Genomic DNA, 16,360 nt, shown 5'->3' on the forward strand with positions numbered 1-16,360 from the left:
TTTTGTTCACATCTTGGAATTGTCTTTTTTCACAGTAGACTCTAGTATTGCCTTATCTGTGAACTATACAGGGAAAAAAATGCATATTAGGCATTATCTGCCTCAGTAACCATTCATGTTCATCTAATTTTGATTTGTACAATGAAAGTGGTTTTGTTCAGTGAAATGGGGAAGAAGTCCTCCTGCCTAACCTCTCCTTTACTGTTTAAAAATGTCAGATTTGTTACAACATGATTGAGAGTAAATGATAAGTTGACATTTCACACATGCTGTAATTTCAAAGTTTTGCTTTAGTTCAAAAGAAAATAAAAATTAAATCCCCACTGTAAATCATGAATAATAATCTGTAAAAATGTCAATCAGCGAGGATGCTGGCTGAAATATTCTAAAAGTTAGAATGTATTTAACTGATATTTTAAACCAGCGGTAAAATAAAGCATAGACAATAGGATTCAGTCCTGAGTTTATATGGAAGGTCCATGTTAGAAATGTCATAGAAGTGGAAGAGATTGCTGTGGTTTTTGTTAGAGAACAGATGTAGAATGGAATCCAGCAAAGCAGATAAGCTGTCACAATGATTCCTAATGTCAGAGCAGCTTTTCTCTCAGATTTCCTCCTCACTGAAACTTCCATTACACATTTTACACCGCTCATTTGAGAGTTAATAACTTTCACTTGCCTTTGCACAACATAAAATATCCTCAAATATGCAGTGATGATCACAGTACATGGAAATAAAAAGGAAAAGATCAAATCAATGAATTTCCAAGCATTAGTTATCAAAACAATACACTGGCCATAACACAGTGTTTTATCTGATGTGTTAAAATATCCGTTACTAATTACATACCAAATATTGTAAACTGAACAGAATAACCAGCAGAGACAGATGCTTATTAAAGTTTTAGTTGTTGTTATTTTCTGCGGGTATAGTAAAGAGTAACACACAGCCATATAGCGATCTACAGCAATTAAAATTAAATTACAAAGAGATGTAGAAAGGAGCAACCTAACGGTGATCACAAACAGTCCACAGTATGTGTCTCCAAAGTACCAACATGTCTCAATTTGCTTGATGCCCTCTACAGGTATCACAATTAGTCCAATAAGCATGTCAGCCACTGCCAGAGAGAGAATAATTAGGTTTGTTGGAGTGTGAAGCTTCTTGAAGTGAGAGATGGAGATGATCACCAGCAGGTTCAGAAACACAGTCCATGCTGACAGCAATAATACAAACATATAGATGATATTGTATTCATGACTAGAGCGTTTTCCCTTGATACATGATGAGTTGATGGCAGGAAAGCAGTACTGAGTCTCATGATCCTCTGTCTCATATGCCATGAATGAGTCTCCTCCTGTTAGGGAGTTTTTCTGCTCTCCTTACTATTCTTTAATTTATATGGTGTCTGAATCAGACTGGCCCACCCATCTACCACCCACTCTGATGCTGCATTTACATTTTACATTTACATTTATTCATTTAGCAGACACTTTTATCCAAAGCGACTTACAAAGAAGGACAATGGAAGCAATCAAAAACAACAAAAAGAGCAATGATATATAAGTGCTATAACAAGCTAGGTTAACACAGTACACATAGCATGGGCTTTTAAATAATATCATAAATAATAAGAAAACAGATAGAATAGAAAAAGAATAGAGCAAGCTAGTGTTAGAGGTCTTTACACACACATACACATGTTACCATCAGATCATCCGGATGGAATGAGAAGTAGAGTTAAGTGTCATCAGCATAACAGTGGTATAAAAAGCCATGTTTCTGAATGACAAAACCTAATGATGCCATGTAGACAGAGAAAAGAAGTGTTCCAAGAACTGAGCCCTGAGGCACCCCAGTAGATGTTGTGACTTGGACACCTCACCTCTCCAAGATTCTTTGAAGGACCTATCTGATAAGACTCAAACTATTGAAGTGTGGTTCCTAAGATGCCCTTTGCCAGTAGGGTTGATATGAGGATCTGGTGGTTAACCGTGTCAAAAGCAGCGGACAGATCAAGCAGGATAAGTACTGAAGATTTGGATTCCGCTCTTGCCAGTCTTAGAGCTTCAACAGCTGAGAGCAAGGCAGTCTCAGTTGAATGTCCACTTCTGAAGCCAGATTGGTTGCTGTCAAGGAGGTTGTTGTGTTTGAGAAAGGTAGAGACTTGGTTGAACACAGCTCGTTCAAGTGTTTTTGCAATGAAATGAAGAAGGGAAACTGGTCTGTAGCTCTCTAAAAGAGAAGGGTTGAGGGTGGGTTTCTTAAGTAGTGGAGTTAGACGAACTGTTAATTTTCTTATGGTAGTATGTCATTTTAGCAGTGGAGACATTAGCAGAAAAGGAAGATAGGAGTGACTGATACACATTACAGTTAAGCAGCTTTAAGCTTAGAATGGTGTTCATGTAGACCATCAGATAACCAAGGGGCAGAAGGGGTGTTACGGGCTGGCCTGGAAGATAAGGGGCAAACAGTGTCTAAACAAGATGTAAGAGTGGTGCAGAAAGTATCAGTAGCACTGTTTGCATCAAAAGATGCTACGAGTTTAGGGGAAGGAAGTAAAGATGAAACCATTGCAGATAGCATGGAGGGTGTAAGTGTGCGTAGGCTACGTCGAAATATGACATGTGGAGTGGTAAGTGATGTTTCAGGGACCATCTTGAGGTTAAGAGTGAGTAAGGGAAGTGATCCGATGTGTGCAATGGAGAAACCAGTACATGATCAGTAGAGCAGTGTCACATATAAATAAGGTCCAGTTGGTTGCCTGATTTTTGAGTAGCAGTAGATGACACTCGGTTGAGATCAAAAGAGGCATGCAGAGTGGGGAAATCAGCATACAGACGTTTATCTAGGTGGATGTTGAAATCTCCAAGAATAACTATGGGAGTACCATCCTCAGGAAAGGTTGAGAGCAACATATCTAATTCATCCAAAAAGTTACCTAGTGCTCCTGGGGGTCGATAGACAACTACAAAATGTATTTTAAGAGGGTAGGTAACAGTAACTGAATGAGATTCAAAGGAGCTGTTGATACCCAAAGATGGTAAAGGATAACATTTCCAATCATTAGATATGAGCAAAGCAGTGCCTCCACCTCTTCCAGTCAAACAGGGGTAGTGTGAAAATGAGAAATCATTGAAGAGTGCTGCAGGTGAAGTAGTGTCCTCTGGTTTGATCCTGGTCTCTGTTAAGACCATGAGATTAAGCTTTGAATGACTAATAATAGAAGTAATGCCGTGACCGCTACCACAGTATACTAACCTTTTTTTATACCCGACAAAACGGAAATCAAATTCAGCTGAACACACTTGTTTATGACAACAAAGGTCTAAGCAAACGCACAACACTGACAATAGCCTTGTTTCCACTATCGAGCTAAGACCGGGCATGCTAGTGCGTGCCAGGGCCAGTCGCGTTTCCACAGTCACTTCCGTGGCTTGATCGTGCCTCGCCGGGGCTTCCTCGGGGGCCAATGGCCAGGGTTTTTTGGCCCGACGAAAACCTTGGGCCAAAGCGGGCCAGCTGGGGCTAGAGGAGGGGTTATGAACAAAGGCGGAGTTTCCCCGTGTCTGGAGAGCATCAGCGCGGATAATTTCAGAAAGATGCTTTAACAGCAGCATTAAAGAAGTTTTAAAATAAGTTGAGGTCAAAACTCACTCTTAGTTAGCAGCAAGTGTTTGAAATAACTTGATCCAATGTGGATTATAATCACCATACAAGGCAGAAATATTTATAAGCGATGAAAAAGATATGCACGCTAAACATTAACATTGCCATAGTAAACATGGTAAAATATAACCGCTTGAAGAAATCACAATCTCTATCGCAATCGTGTATTTATTAAGTAACTTATATTATCTGTCACAAGCCTCGTCTCGAGAGTTTATCTCACGTTGCCTATCATAAAAGAATATAGCCTAATAATGTTTTTTTGTTCTTTTTGTTTTTTTTTTACTTTTATAAAAATAGAGATATTATCATTCATTCTAAATATGACGGCTATACTGTGGCTAATAAACAGAAACAGACTCGACTGAATAAGCAGGCTATTTTCATAAGCGTTAAAAATAAATAAATAAAATAGAAATAAGTGTATTTATGTGTGATTAATTTTGAGTCCGGATAAATTAAATCAATTCTATAGTTAAAACATCGATGCTTTTGAATTTGAATATATAACAAAGCATGCAAACAAACTGCCGCTTTTATCATGTTTGTTTTGTGATCGCGCATGTTCCAGTGACTTATTTCTTAGTTTTCTGATAACTTCTCTTTGATGGTGAAATGATGAGGTTGCATGACGTTGTTCTGAGAGGCGTATACAGGGCGTGTTTTAGTGACGTGCAGCGGTGCTTCAAGCTCCACTGTGGAAATCCTGTGCTATTCTGGCCTCGTGCTACTGGCCCGGGGCTATGAGCAAACATAACTGAAAATTAGCTTTGTACAATGAGCAATGTCTGAAGCATGTTTGCCAAAATAGCACTAGGCAATAAAATGAAAAACTTTGCTTAGCTTTGTGAAGATGTGTCACGCTGTCAGTCTCTGTTTCCCTGGGTGTCCACTAGTGAGCTCACTTCACCATAGGCACTATAATTCCTCTAGTCTGGTCCTGTCTTCACAGTAATTGCACTCCAGATAATTGCACCAGGTGCAGGAAATATTTGTCATTAGTCTCCTTATAAATACCTGTCTTTCCCTGTTGTTTGTATGGAGTCCTTACCCTTCGATGTTTCAGTCTTCTCGTTCCCCGACATTCCTCCATTCTCACATTCTGAGTTCCCGTTCCATTTCCTTCCCTTTCCGGTTCCCTTCCTTGTTTTGTTATTTTGTTTGTTTGGACTGCATTTCTGGTTTTGACCCTGGCTTGTCTGACGATGAATTTGGATTATCCCAATAAACATACCTGCGATTGGATCTCTCATCTCCCTGTGTTTTTCACTGGTCGTCGAATCATTACAGGAGGACTCCATCCAAAAGGATCCAGCGGTATGTCTTACCATAGTTCCTTCCCAGTCACTGAGCGGGTGAGGAATGGGTTTGAGGGTACCCGCCTGGTAGTGTTCCATGGAACCAGGGGAGGTCGCTCAGTAGGGAGTAGTCGAGAGAAGGTCCGGCAGCGATCTCCACTGTGCCCTCCCGTTGACCCGGGGTTCGGATGGGAGCCGCCGTTTCCCCATTGTGGACAGAGAGGGGAGAGGAGGTGCAAATCGACTGAGTCAGCACCGCTGTGTAAGATGGCCGCCAACCCAGCGCCGCTACGGAGCATGGCCACCAACCCCGCACCACGAGGCAAGATGGAAGCCAGCCCCACACCACAGCACAAGATGGCCGCCAGCTCAGCGCCACGAGGCAACATGGCCGTCAACCCAGCACCACGAGGCAAGATGGAGGCCAGCCCCACACCACAGCACAAGATGGCCGCCAGCTCAGCGCCACGAAACAGGATGGCCACCAGCCCAGCGCCACAGCACAAGATGGCCGCCAAACCATCGCCACGAGGCAGGATGGACGCCAGCACAGCGCCACAGCACAAATTGGGCACCAGTCCAGTGCCACGGTGCAAGATGGCCGCCAGCTCAGCGCCAATGCCTAAGATGGCCGCAGAGACATTTTTGGATTATTTCTCCATGCTATCAAAGATCCTAGAGATTACCAAAACTGTTCACGTCATGTCTGCTGAGCCAGCACCACAGTATAAGATGGCCACCAATCCAGCGCCGCTGCGCAACATGGCCGTCAGCCCAGAACCAATGCAGAGGATGGCAGTTACAGTGGGTTTTCCTGAGTCAAGTCAGATTCCTGTTTACTTTCGAGAGTTGAGTCAGGTTCCGGTTGTCCCTCCTGACTCTAGTCAGGTGCTCGTGGACCCTCCAGAGTCAGGGTTAGTCACCGTTGACATTCTGGAGTCAGGGTTAGTCACCATTGACCCTCTGGAGTCAGGGTTAGTCACCGTTGACCCTCCAGAGTCAGGGTTAGTCACCATTGACCTTCCAGAGTCAGGATTAGTCACATTTGACCTTCCAGAGTCAGGAGTAGTCACCATGGACTTTCCAGAGACAAGGCTAGTCACCGTTGACCTTTCAGAGTCAAGTCAAGTCACTGGTGATCTTCAAGGACAGAGTCAAGTCACTGGTGATCTTCAAGGACAGTGACAAGTCACTGGTGATCTTCAAGGACAGAGTCAAGTCACCGGTGATCTTCAAGGACTGAGTCAAGTCACCGGGGATCTTCAAGGACTGAGTCAAGTCACCGGGGATCTTCATGAACAAATGCAAGTCACCAATAATCTTCATGAGCAGAGTGAAGTCAGCACCGATCCTCTGGAATCCAGTATAAACACCATGATTAACAGAGTTTTGTCCTCCCATTATTCTGGCCGCATGGATGTGGTGGTCTTCTGCTCCGCCCTGGCATTCTTCTTTTTTTGGCTCTTGAGTCTATGGCAGACTATAGAACCACTTGCAATAAAGATATGAATTTGGCACACCATGTAGTGGTCAGGAGATAAAAAAAAAAAAAAAAAAAAAAAATCGGAATTTTAGATTATAACTTTAGAACGGTTTAGTCAAAAATCACAAGACTGGTCTCTTCAGGTTAAGTGTGACATACTGAGTCGAGCCATGCCCATGTTAACCTTTTTGGGCATGAGCCATTTAGAAATTTGTCATAAATTTCCATATTTTATGAACACATTAGTATATCATTGAAACTCAGTATGTGTCATTGGCACCATGCCCTGAGACACTCAAAAATCACAATAAAAATTTATATTTCTATTTATTAGTTTTATTATTTATTTATTATCTTTATTAGTTTTGGCTATTGTCATGAGTCTGTTCTTGATAGATCCATTGTATCATGCTGAGAACATAAATAACAATCATGCCATAATCGGCTATAATTTAGATATTTGCTTTGAAAACCTATTTTTTTACAAACTCCTAGACTTCTGGCCCGATTATTACCAAATCCAAATTTGTGTCAACAGTAATGTTGATAGACAAAACTCTTTTCATTTTTGAAATTTGTGTTTTCATCAGTGATTTTGATGCCATGGTGCCAAACTGCATCTAAAACACTATTCGGACGGGACTAGTTCCCTTTCGATACTTCACTCATACTGCGTATGGGGAAAAGCTCCTTTTTTCCTCGATACTGAAGCCTTTTTTCAATAACGCAGTGCAACTGCACTGCCATTGGTTTAATCTGTAAACTTTTTTAAACCAATGACAGCGCTGCGTAGCTGCGCGAGCCTGTGGTGATGCAGCGCGCCAAAGCCCGCCAGAATGGGCGGGGCGAATGGCTATATAAGCAGGCAATCGCCAGAGGAAATCAGATCTTACTCCTTCAGCGACGACTTCACTTCGTTGGATCTCTGCTGAACGCCTTCGCCTGGAACGAGCTCTCGCCGTCGAAGAGGCACCGCAGCGGACCAGCTGAGACCGCCGACCGCCTGCAGCGCCGGCGTACTCGCAGACAGCCGCTCTCAGCGCCGATCTCGGGCCGCCCGCTTCCCGCTTCCGGCCGCTTCTCAGCGATCTCCTGCCGCCATCCGGCGATCCTAAAAGAGCTTTTTCCAGCGGTTTTCACCGCTCTAAAAGAGCGTTTCTAACGCCGTTTTAACGGCGACGGCCATGCCGCGCCACAGCTGTGGCACATGCAGAGCCCCTCTGCATGAGGACGACGGCCATGGTGAGTGTGTTTTCTGCCTGGGTAAGCCCCATGCTGAGGCTGCACTCACTGAGACTTCATGCTGCTTTTGTGAAAGCATGAGTCTCGCCTCTCTGCGCTCGCGGATTGCTTTCTTTAATGAAAGTAATCCCGCCCCTCGCGCCCTCCCGTCTTTTTCCTCCCGCGAGCCGGCCAGGAAAAGACAGCGGGGAAGAGGGGCCCAGCGCCCGGATTTGGGTGAGCTCACGCCGGCTCAGCGCCCGCATGCCTCACCCTCTCCAATGAGAGAGCCGTCCCCTGTCCTCTTCTCACACCCAGAGCAGCGTCCCTCGGCTGAAGCGAGCGACCTCGTCTCTTTTGGCGGATCGGAGGACGAGCCGCTTGACGACTCCATGTCACTCGCGGCTTCTGAAACGGAGGACTGGGCCGGCGATTCTGACCCCACCCACCTGCCGTCACTGGAGCCCATCGACGCCAGAGCTGGGATGGATGCCGAGCTTCTCCGCATCCTCTCCAAGGCTGTTGAGGAACTCCATTTGGAGTGGGCCCCCCCTGAAGAGCCGACACGCAGCAGGCTGGACGAGTGGTACCTGCCAGGACGCCGCCAGGCCCCCCGCCAGCGACCTGCCCCATTCTTCCCTGAGGTTCATGACGAGCTGACAAAGTCGTGGCGCGCCCCCTACTCGGCCCGCCTACGCACTTCCTCTGCAGCTCTCAGCTCAGTAGATGGCTCTCAGGAGAAGGGCTATGAGCAATTGCCGCCCCTGGATGAGGCCGTGGCTGCTCACCTCTGTCCCCCCGCGGCTGTGGGGTGGAAAAATAAGAGAGCCCTTCCTTCCAAGCCCTGCAGGACGACCTCTGCCATGGCTGGCAGGGCCTACACTTCTGCGGGCCAAGCCGCTTCATCTCTGCACACCATGGCCATATTGCAGGTGTTCCAGGCAAAGCTTCTCCGTTCCCTGGATGAGTCTAGCTGTAGTGAACCTGCTTTCCGTGACCTCCGCAGCGCCACTGATTTGGCTCTGCGCGCCACGAAAGCCACGGCCCAGGCCATCGGACGATCCATGGCCAACCTGGTTGTGCTGGAGCGCCACCTCTGGCTCAACCTAACAGAGATTAAGGAGAGCGACAAAGTGGCCTTTCTCGATGCCCCAGTCTCTCCATGCGGCCTCTTCGGACCAGCGGTAGAAGGGTTTACAGAACGCTTCACTGCAGCACAGAAGTCGTCCCAAGCCATGCGACACTTCCTGCCCAAGCGCTCCACCTCTGCCCCGAGTCGCCCCAGGACTGCGCCGACTCAGCACCAGAGCAAACCTGCCCCTTCTACCCCCCAGGCGGCACCCCCTAAGGAGCAGCACCCAGCTCGCCCCACTAGGCGCGCTAAACCGCCTAGACGTCAGGGCCCCCGGCAAAGGATTGTGCTGGACCCGACGCCCTCTAAATCCTCCTGATCGTTGGGGAAGAAAGAGGAAGGGGCAAAGTCCCGCTGCGGCCGGACCACCCCAGAAGCTCTCTCGCCTGTCTGCTGTGCGACCTGGGCCCACTGTTGTTGCGTCCACGCAAAGCGCCGTTGTTATGGCGAACACAATAAATATTTCACATTTTCAAAAAGAGAGCACTTTTCCTCTTCCACACTCGTCGGTGTTCAGGCCCCTGATCAGCGGTCTGCCATCCGACACTATCCAGCCCCTTGTCACGCGGGCCGAGGCCTGGCAGGCCATCCCCGGAGTGTCCAAGTGGGTGTTGGGGATAATAAAACACGGATACTCACTGCAGTTCGCCCGAAGACCCCCGCGTTTTCGCGGAGTGATTCCCACCTCGGTAGAGCCGGACGATGCTCAGGTCCTCCGCACCGAAGTGATGACGCTGTTAAGGAAGGGAGCCATAGAGATAGTTCCTCCCTCAGACAGCGGGTCGGGGTTCTACAGCCGTTATTTCCTTGTCCCCAAGAAAGATGGCGGTCTCAGACCCATCTTAGACCTCAGACATCTGAACCTTTCCCTCATGAAACGGAAGTTCAAGATGTTGACACTGAAGCAGATCCTCACGCAGATTTGCCCCGAGGACTGGTTCTTCTCGCTGGACCTGAAAGATGCTTACTTTCACATCCAGATAGCCCCCCATCACAGACGATTCTTGAGGTTCGCGTTCGAGGGTGTGGCTTACCAATATACAGTCCTTCCCTTTGGGCTGTCTCTAGCTCCCCGCACTTTCACGAAGTGCATGAACGAGGCGCTCTCCCCTCTGAGACAGATGGGAATTCGCATTCTGAACTATCTCGACGACTGGCTCATTCTAGCCCAGTCACGAACCGAGCTAGACCACAACAGATCCATGCTCCTGAGCCACTTACAGTGCCTAGGACTCAGGGTCAATTTCGCCAAGAGCTCACTGCTCCCCAGCCAACGTATTACGTTCCTGGGAGCAGTTTTCGACTCCGTCAATATGAGGGCGGTCATATCACCAGAGCGCGCTCTTGTACTTCAGCAGCTCGCGGCCTCTGTCAAGAACAAAGCCTGTTTCCCTCTGAAGTTCTTTCAGAGGATGCTAGGGCTGATGGCTTCCGCCTCCCCAGTTTTACAGCTCGGCCTCCTACGAATGCGGCCCTTGCAGTACTGGCTGAAACTCCGGGTCCCACCTCATGCTTGGCGGCACGGCCGCTTTCGCATCAGGGTCAACCAGGCCTGTCTAGCAGCCCTGGAGCCTTGGATGAACCCTGTTTGGTTCAGTCGTGGAGTACCCCTACAGGCGGTTTCCAGAAGGACGGTACTCTCAACAGATGCGTCCAACCTGGGTTGGGGTGCTCTGTGCGAGGGCAGACCAGCCTTCGGCTCGTGGTCGCACGAAGAAAGCCATCTTCATATCAACTGCCTCGAGATGCTGGCAGTGGAACGAGCCCTTCAATCCTTTCAGGCAATCTTGGAAGGGCGCCACATCCTAGTCCAGTCGGACAGCATGACAGTGGTGTCCTACATAAATCACCAAGGCGGCCTTTCGTCCAGCCGCCTCTGCGCACTGGCAAAGCGCCTCTTGGAATGGGCATTACCCAGGTTGCGATCGCTCAAGGCGACACACATACCTGGCAAGACGAATCTGGGAGCAGACATGCTTTCACGGAGCAATGTCCCCTCGGACGAGTGGATGCTCCATCCCCAGACAGTTCTCAAAATCTGGGAGATTTTCGGGAAGGCAGAGGTCGACCTCTTCGCCTCAGAAAGCAACTCTCATTGCCCAACTTATTTTTCAAAGGAAACAGATGCACTGGCCCACAACTGGCCCAGCCTCCTTCTTTATGCTTTCCCCCCGATTGCTCTGATCCCTCAGGTCATCAGACGAGTCAGGGAAGACAGACACAGAGTCCTCCTAGTGGCCCCACTCTGGAGGACCCAAGTTTGGTCCTCGGAGCTTTTCAGGCTTTCCATGAAAGCCCCATGGCCGATCCCCCTGAGGCGGGACCTCCTCTCTCAGGCGAACAGGACAATCTGGCATCCACAGCCAGAACTCTGGGCTCTGCATGTATGGTCCCTCGATGGGAGCCTCTGAGCCTCCCCGGGGACGTACTACACACCATTGCTCAGGCAAGAGCCCCGTCTACAAGACGCCTCTATGCCCAAAAATGGTCAGTCTTTGTTGACTGGTGCTTAGCACAAAACAAAGACCCTGTTGAGTGTGATGTATCTCCGATACTGTCATTTCTCCAGGAGCGTCTGGAAAAGGGTCTCACCCCTTCCACACTCAAAGTGTACGTAGCAGCCATTGCAGCATTTCATGCTCCTATTGCTGGCCAATCAGTGGGTCGACACAGCCTCATTGTGCATTTCCTGAGAGGTGCTAGGCGGTTGAAGCCCCCACGCCCTCTTACCGTTCCCACTTGGGACCTTCACACGGTCCTTGGAGCACTCAAAGGACCTCCCTTTGAACCGCTGCGGTCAGCTGACCTTCGGCCCCTAACGCTCAAAACCGCTCTGCTACTTGCTCTAGCATCGGTCAAGCGTGTTGGCGATTTGCAGGCCCTCTCGGTGAGCCCTGCATGCCTTGAGTTTGGGCCCAATGACTCTAAGGTCATTTTAAAACCCAGGCATGGCTACGTACCTAAAGTGCTCTCGACGCCATTCAGAGCACAGGTAATTTCCCTCTCAGCTCTGCCTCCGTTGTCAGGTGAGCGGGAGCTGGATTTACTCTGCCCAGTGAGGGCTTTGAGAATTTACATTGAGCGGTCTCAGCCGTTCAGGCAATCTGACCAGCTTTTTGTCTGCTTTGGTGACCGCACCAAAGGGTCTTCGGTCTCAAAGCAACGCCTCTCGCGTTGGATAGTTGAAGCTATCGCTCTATGTTACTCCTCTATGGGCCTTGAGTGCCCCATAGGAGTTAGAGCCCACTCTACTAGAGGGATGGCCTCTTCATGGGCCTGGTCTAGTGGTGTCTCTATCAAGGACATCTGTGAGGCGGCCGGCTGGTCCTCGCCGTCCACTTTTGTCAGGTTCTATAACTTGGATATCCCGACCTTGCATGCTCGGGTTCTTTCGGTTTGATACGACAGCCTCTAGCAGACTCTGTCATCATACCACCTCCAGGGAGCTAGCTCCCTCTCAGCAGTGTAGCGTCAAGGGTTCGATGGCTCCGGCCCTCTCACTTATCCTCTGGACCCCAGGGTGTTCAAGTTAAGTCTTGTCGTTCCCTACCGTGGCACGGCGCGGTTGAATTCGTTCCCCATACGCAGTATGAGTGAAGTATCGAAAGGGAACGTACTCGGTTACGAACGTAACCTCGGTTCCCTGAGATACGGAACGAGTACTGCGTTATATGCCGTGCCACGAGGCTGCGGGTTCAGTGTCGTCGCTTCAGTCGTATGACCTGATTTCCTCTGGCGATTGCCTGCTTATATAGCCATTCGCCCCGCCCATTCTGGCGGGCTTTGGCGCGCTGCATCGCCACAGGCTCGCGCAGCTACGCAGCGCTGTCATTGGTTTAAAAAAGTTTACAGATTAAACCAATGGCAGTGCAGTTGCACTGCGTTATTGAAAAAAGGCTTCAGTATCGAGGAAAAAAGGAGCTTTTCCCCATACGCAGTACTCGTTCCGTATCTCAGGGAACCGAGGTTACGTTCGTAACCGAGTACGTTTTCTAAACTACGTTTGAGTTCCGATTCTTACCACCTGACGTCTGTGATTTTCACGTGATTCTTTAGCTCCACCCACACGTCACGCCTCCAGCCTGTCGTGTTTTTCCGGGAAAAATCAGTACAGACTATCTTTCTCTTATGAATATGATAAAACTAAAGACTTTTTGAAGTTATGAAGGATGCAGTACTACTCTATAGGTACTCAAGATAAACAGGATATTGAGTGAAAACGAGCATTTCACCCCCCCTTTAAGGATATTAAACAGGGGCAAATGTCTGCATGATTAATGAGGATAGGTCACCCATTCAATTGATAAATTAACGGCTAGTTAAAGATGTTAAAGGAACTGAACTACTATAGTATTAATTAAAAATTAACTGACATTAGGAATCACTCTCTTGCTCTCTTTATGTTTCTATATGCGTGTAAACACAATTCAGCAGGAAATGAAGACTGATGCCCCCCCCCCCCAAAAAAAAAAGTTTTTACCTCAATTTTAGTTTAATAAGAAATAGTTGAAGTCACATAAATCACTGTTTACACAACTCACTTATATTACACTGCTCATTTATATCACATTACTCACTTACATTAGACTGCTTACTTAAATTACTCACTTATATTACACTGCTCTCTACTATCCATATGCATCTTTGCTCTTTCCTGTTTTTTCACCTTCTCTGAGAGATGATGCATGTCGGTGACACCTGTTGTTGTCCATGTGATGTCCGTCACGCTGTCACGATGGAACAAAATGCAGCAGTAAATTATCAGAATAAAGCATCAGCTACTTTTCATCACTAATCTATATTATAGATCAGCACTTCACAGCCTATTAGCCTTTTTTTCCGCTCATACCACGTCCTTCTACCAAAATCCTAGTTTATACGACTTCCCGCCCTTTGTAGATACTTGTTGATTTTTAAATTTGGGCTTGGTTATCCTAATTCTTTAATTGCCATTTTATCCCTATTTTATCATAATTGCTACAATGTATTAATGGTATTTCTTTCAATGACACAATAGAATTAATCTACGCTGAAGTAACGTTCACCGTGATGTCAATCAAGTTCAGCTGACAAAGGCATAGCTGTCCCGCCTCTCATTTATTTATTTATTTATTTTTACATAAGCTAGCGTAACACTGTGGTTAAATGTAAAAGAAAAAAAAAATCCCTCCCTTTCCTTTGGAGGTGTGTCGCCCTAATGGAGAAACCACCACTTGCTTTTACATATTCTTTCCTTATTTAAACACTGTTACTGTAATTATCTTAAAATAATTACAGTAAAAAAACACTGAAAATCAAACTGAGAATCAACTCAGTGCTGCTGCACGTGACCGTGTCAGATCAGACAAAAATACATGTGTATTTTTAAAAAGTGCTAGGCCAAGTTTTTGTGCCATCTAGTGGTTTAGATGAAAATAATACCAAAGGCACCTTTTAACCCTGGTGTCTGTCTGAGGCAGGGGATACCCCAAACATCCTGAATGTACAAATTATGTGCAGTGTAAGGATGAAACTTTATACGCTATTAACCATCGATTATGTCCAAGTGACAAATGCAGATTTATGACCTAACACTTGACATAAACATCAATATTTTGTGAAGCTTGATGTTCAGAAACTAGTGTGAAAAGTGATGTGGAACCAAAGAGGATTGTCACTTATCACACAATTTTCACAATGCATTTACATCATTAAAGAAATCTACAAACAAATCTTAGAGATTATTATTAGTACAAACTTCTCTTTTGTGAGCCATTTTTACAGTGAGCTTTAAAGGAAGTTCACCCAATAAAGAACATTGTCATAATTTACTCACTTTTATGTTGTTTCTTTCTTTTGGGCAATACAATAGAATATATTTTGAAAATGGCTGAACTATGTATACAAGTATGATTCTGGGTAAACTATCACTGTAGCTGTGCTCCTTTTTAAGTTTTATTTCACTGGTCAATGTTCTTGGACTTCACTGTGGATATAACATAATGCAAAATCAAAATATTTAGATCCATACCTTGAATTTTGGCTCTTGTGCACAGTAATTTGACTACCAAGTTTGGAATTATTAAAAGAAAGTAATTACATCATTATACAGCATCAGTGTGGGTGGTAGATGGGTTGGTCAGTCTGATCCAGACACTGTATAAATGAAAGGAGAGTAAGGAGAGCAGAACAAACTCATAACAGGAGAAGATTTACTCATGGTCTATGAGACAGAGGATCATGAGACTCAATACTGCTTTCCTGCCATCAACTCATCATGTATCAAGGGAAAACGCTCGAGTTATGAATACAATATCATATATGTGTTTTTTTCATTGCTGTCAGCATGGACTGTGTTTCTGAACCTGCTGGTGATCATCTCTATCTCTCATTTCAAGAAGCTTCACACTCCAACCAACCTGATCATTCTCTCTCTCGCTGTGACTGATATGCTTGTAGGGCTTATTGTCATGCCTGTGGATGCCATCAAGCTAATTGAGACATGTTGGTACTTTGGAGACACTTTCTGCGACGTTTTTATGATAATCATGGTACTACTCATCTCAACATCTATTTGTAATTTAGTTTTAATTGCTGTTGATCGTTATGTGGCTGTGTGTCACCCTTTACTCTACCCAAAGAAAATAACAATGACTAAAACTTTAATAAGCATCTGTCTCTGCTGGTTTTTCTCTTCAACCTACAATATTGGCTATTCACTTAGTGGCAGATATTTTGCAGCTTCCGAAAGGTCAGATGTGTGCTATGGAAAATGCTATTTAGAAATAAGTTTTTCTTGGACATTAACTGACCTTTTTTTTTCTTTCTTGTTACCTTGTACCTTGATTATAACTTTATATTTGAGGATTTTCTATGTCGCACATCAGCAAGTGAAAGTTATAAACTCCTTGATGAAGAGTGGTAAATGTGTAACAGAAGGATCAGTGAGGAGGAAATCTGAGAGCAAAGCTGCACTGACATTAGGAATCATTGTCACAGTTTATCTGCTTTGCTATATTCCCTATATAGTGTCTGCAACATGTACTACAGTAATATCTCCTGCCACAGTGACATTTCTATTATGGAGTTTGTATGTTAACTCCGGTCTGAATCCTCTTATTTATGCTTTATTCTACCGCTGGTTTAAAATAACAGTTAAACACATATTAACATTTAAAATATTAGAGCCAGCATCCTCTCTTGTGGACATTTTTAAAGATCATTAATTATTTTTGTAGAGAATAAAGCACAATTTCTTATGCTAACATACAGTTTTAAAGTCTTAGTTTGAGTTTTACATTAAAAGTGGAGACATTAACAGAATAAACAAACAAGTAGGATACCCATGTGTTTCATTCTATGTTCATGTTATGGCCTTATTTTTGTTTGGCTAAGATTATTTTTAACATTGAAACATGTTAATATGTTGATAGTTTTGTTTGTGTTTAATGTTCATTCACTGTGTGTGTGTTGTAAATATGTATCATATATTGGTCTAGACAGACACACTGCATTCAACCATGTGACCACATATTCTCTTTTACTGTGCATACAGAACAGAGTCTTCTAGTTCATGA

The 16,360-nt window shown here is 45.6% G+C and overlaps 1 protein-coding gene and 1 pseudogene across 1 annotated transcript; one reads left to right on the forward strand and one right to left on the reverse strand.

The window, feature by feature from the left end:
* Nucleotides 1–330: 330 nt before the first annotated feature.
* LOC128020622 (trace amine-associated receptor 13c-like) lies at nucleotides 331–4,755 on the reverse strand. The gene is made up of 2 exons (XM_052607238.1): nucleotides 4,722–4,755; nucleotides 331–1,382 (listed from the first exon to the last, which is right to left on the reverse strand). The coding sequence occupies exons 1-2, from the start codon at nucleotides 4,753–4,755 to the stop codon at nucleotides 331–333; spliced, it is 1,086 nt and encodes a 361-aa protein (XP_052463198.1).
* Nucleotides 4,756–14,947: 10,192 nt separating this feature from the next.
* On the forward strand, nucleotides 14,948–16,009 carry LOC128020623 (trace amine-associated receptor 13c-like; annotated as a pseudogene).
* The last annotated feature ends 351 nt before the right edge of the window (nucleotides 16,010–16,360 follow it).

Source organism: Carassius gibelio, chromosome A10 (assembly GCF_023724105.1).
Source record: "Carassius gibelio isolate Cgi1373 ecotype wild population from Czech Republic chromosome A10, carGib1.2-hapl.c, whole genome shotgun sequence".
NCBI classification, from domain to species: Eukaryota; Metazoa; Chordata; class Actinopteri; order Cypriniformes; family Cyprinidae; genus Carassius; species Carassius gibelio.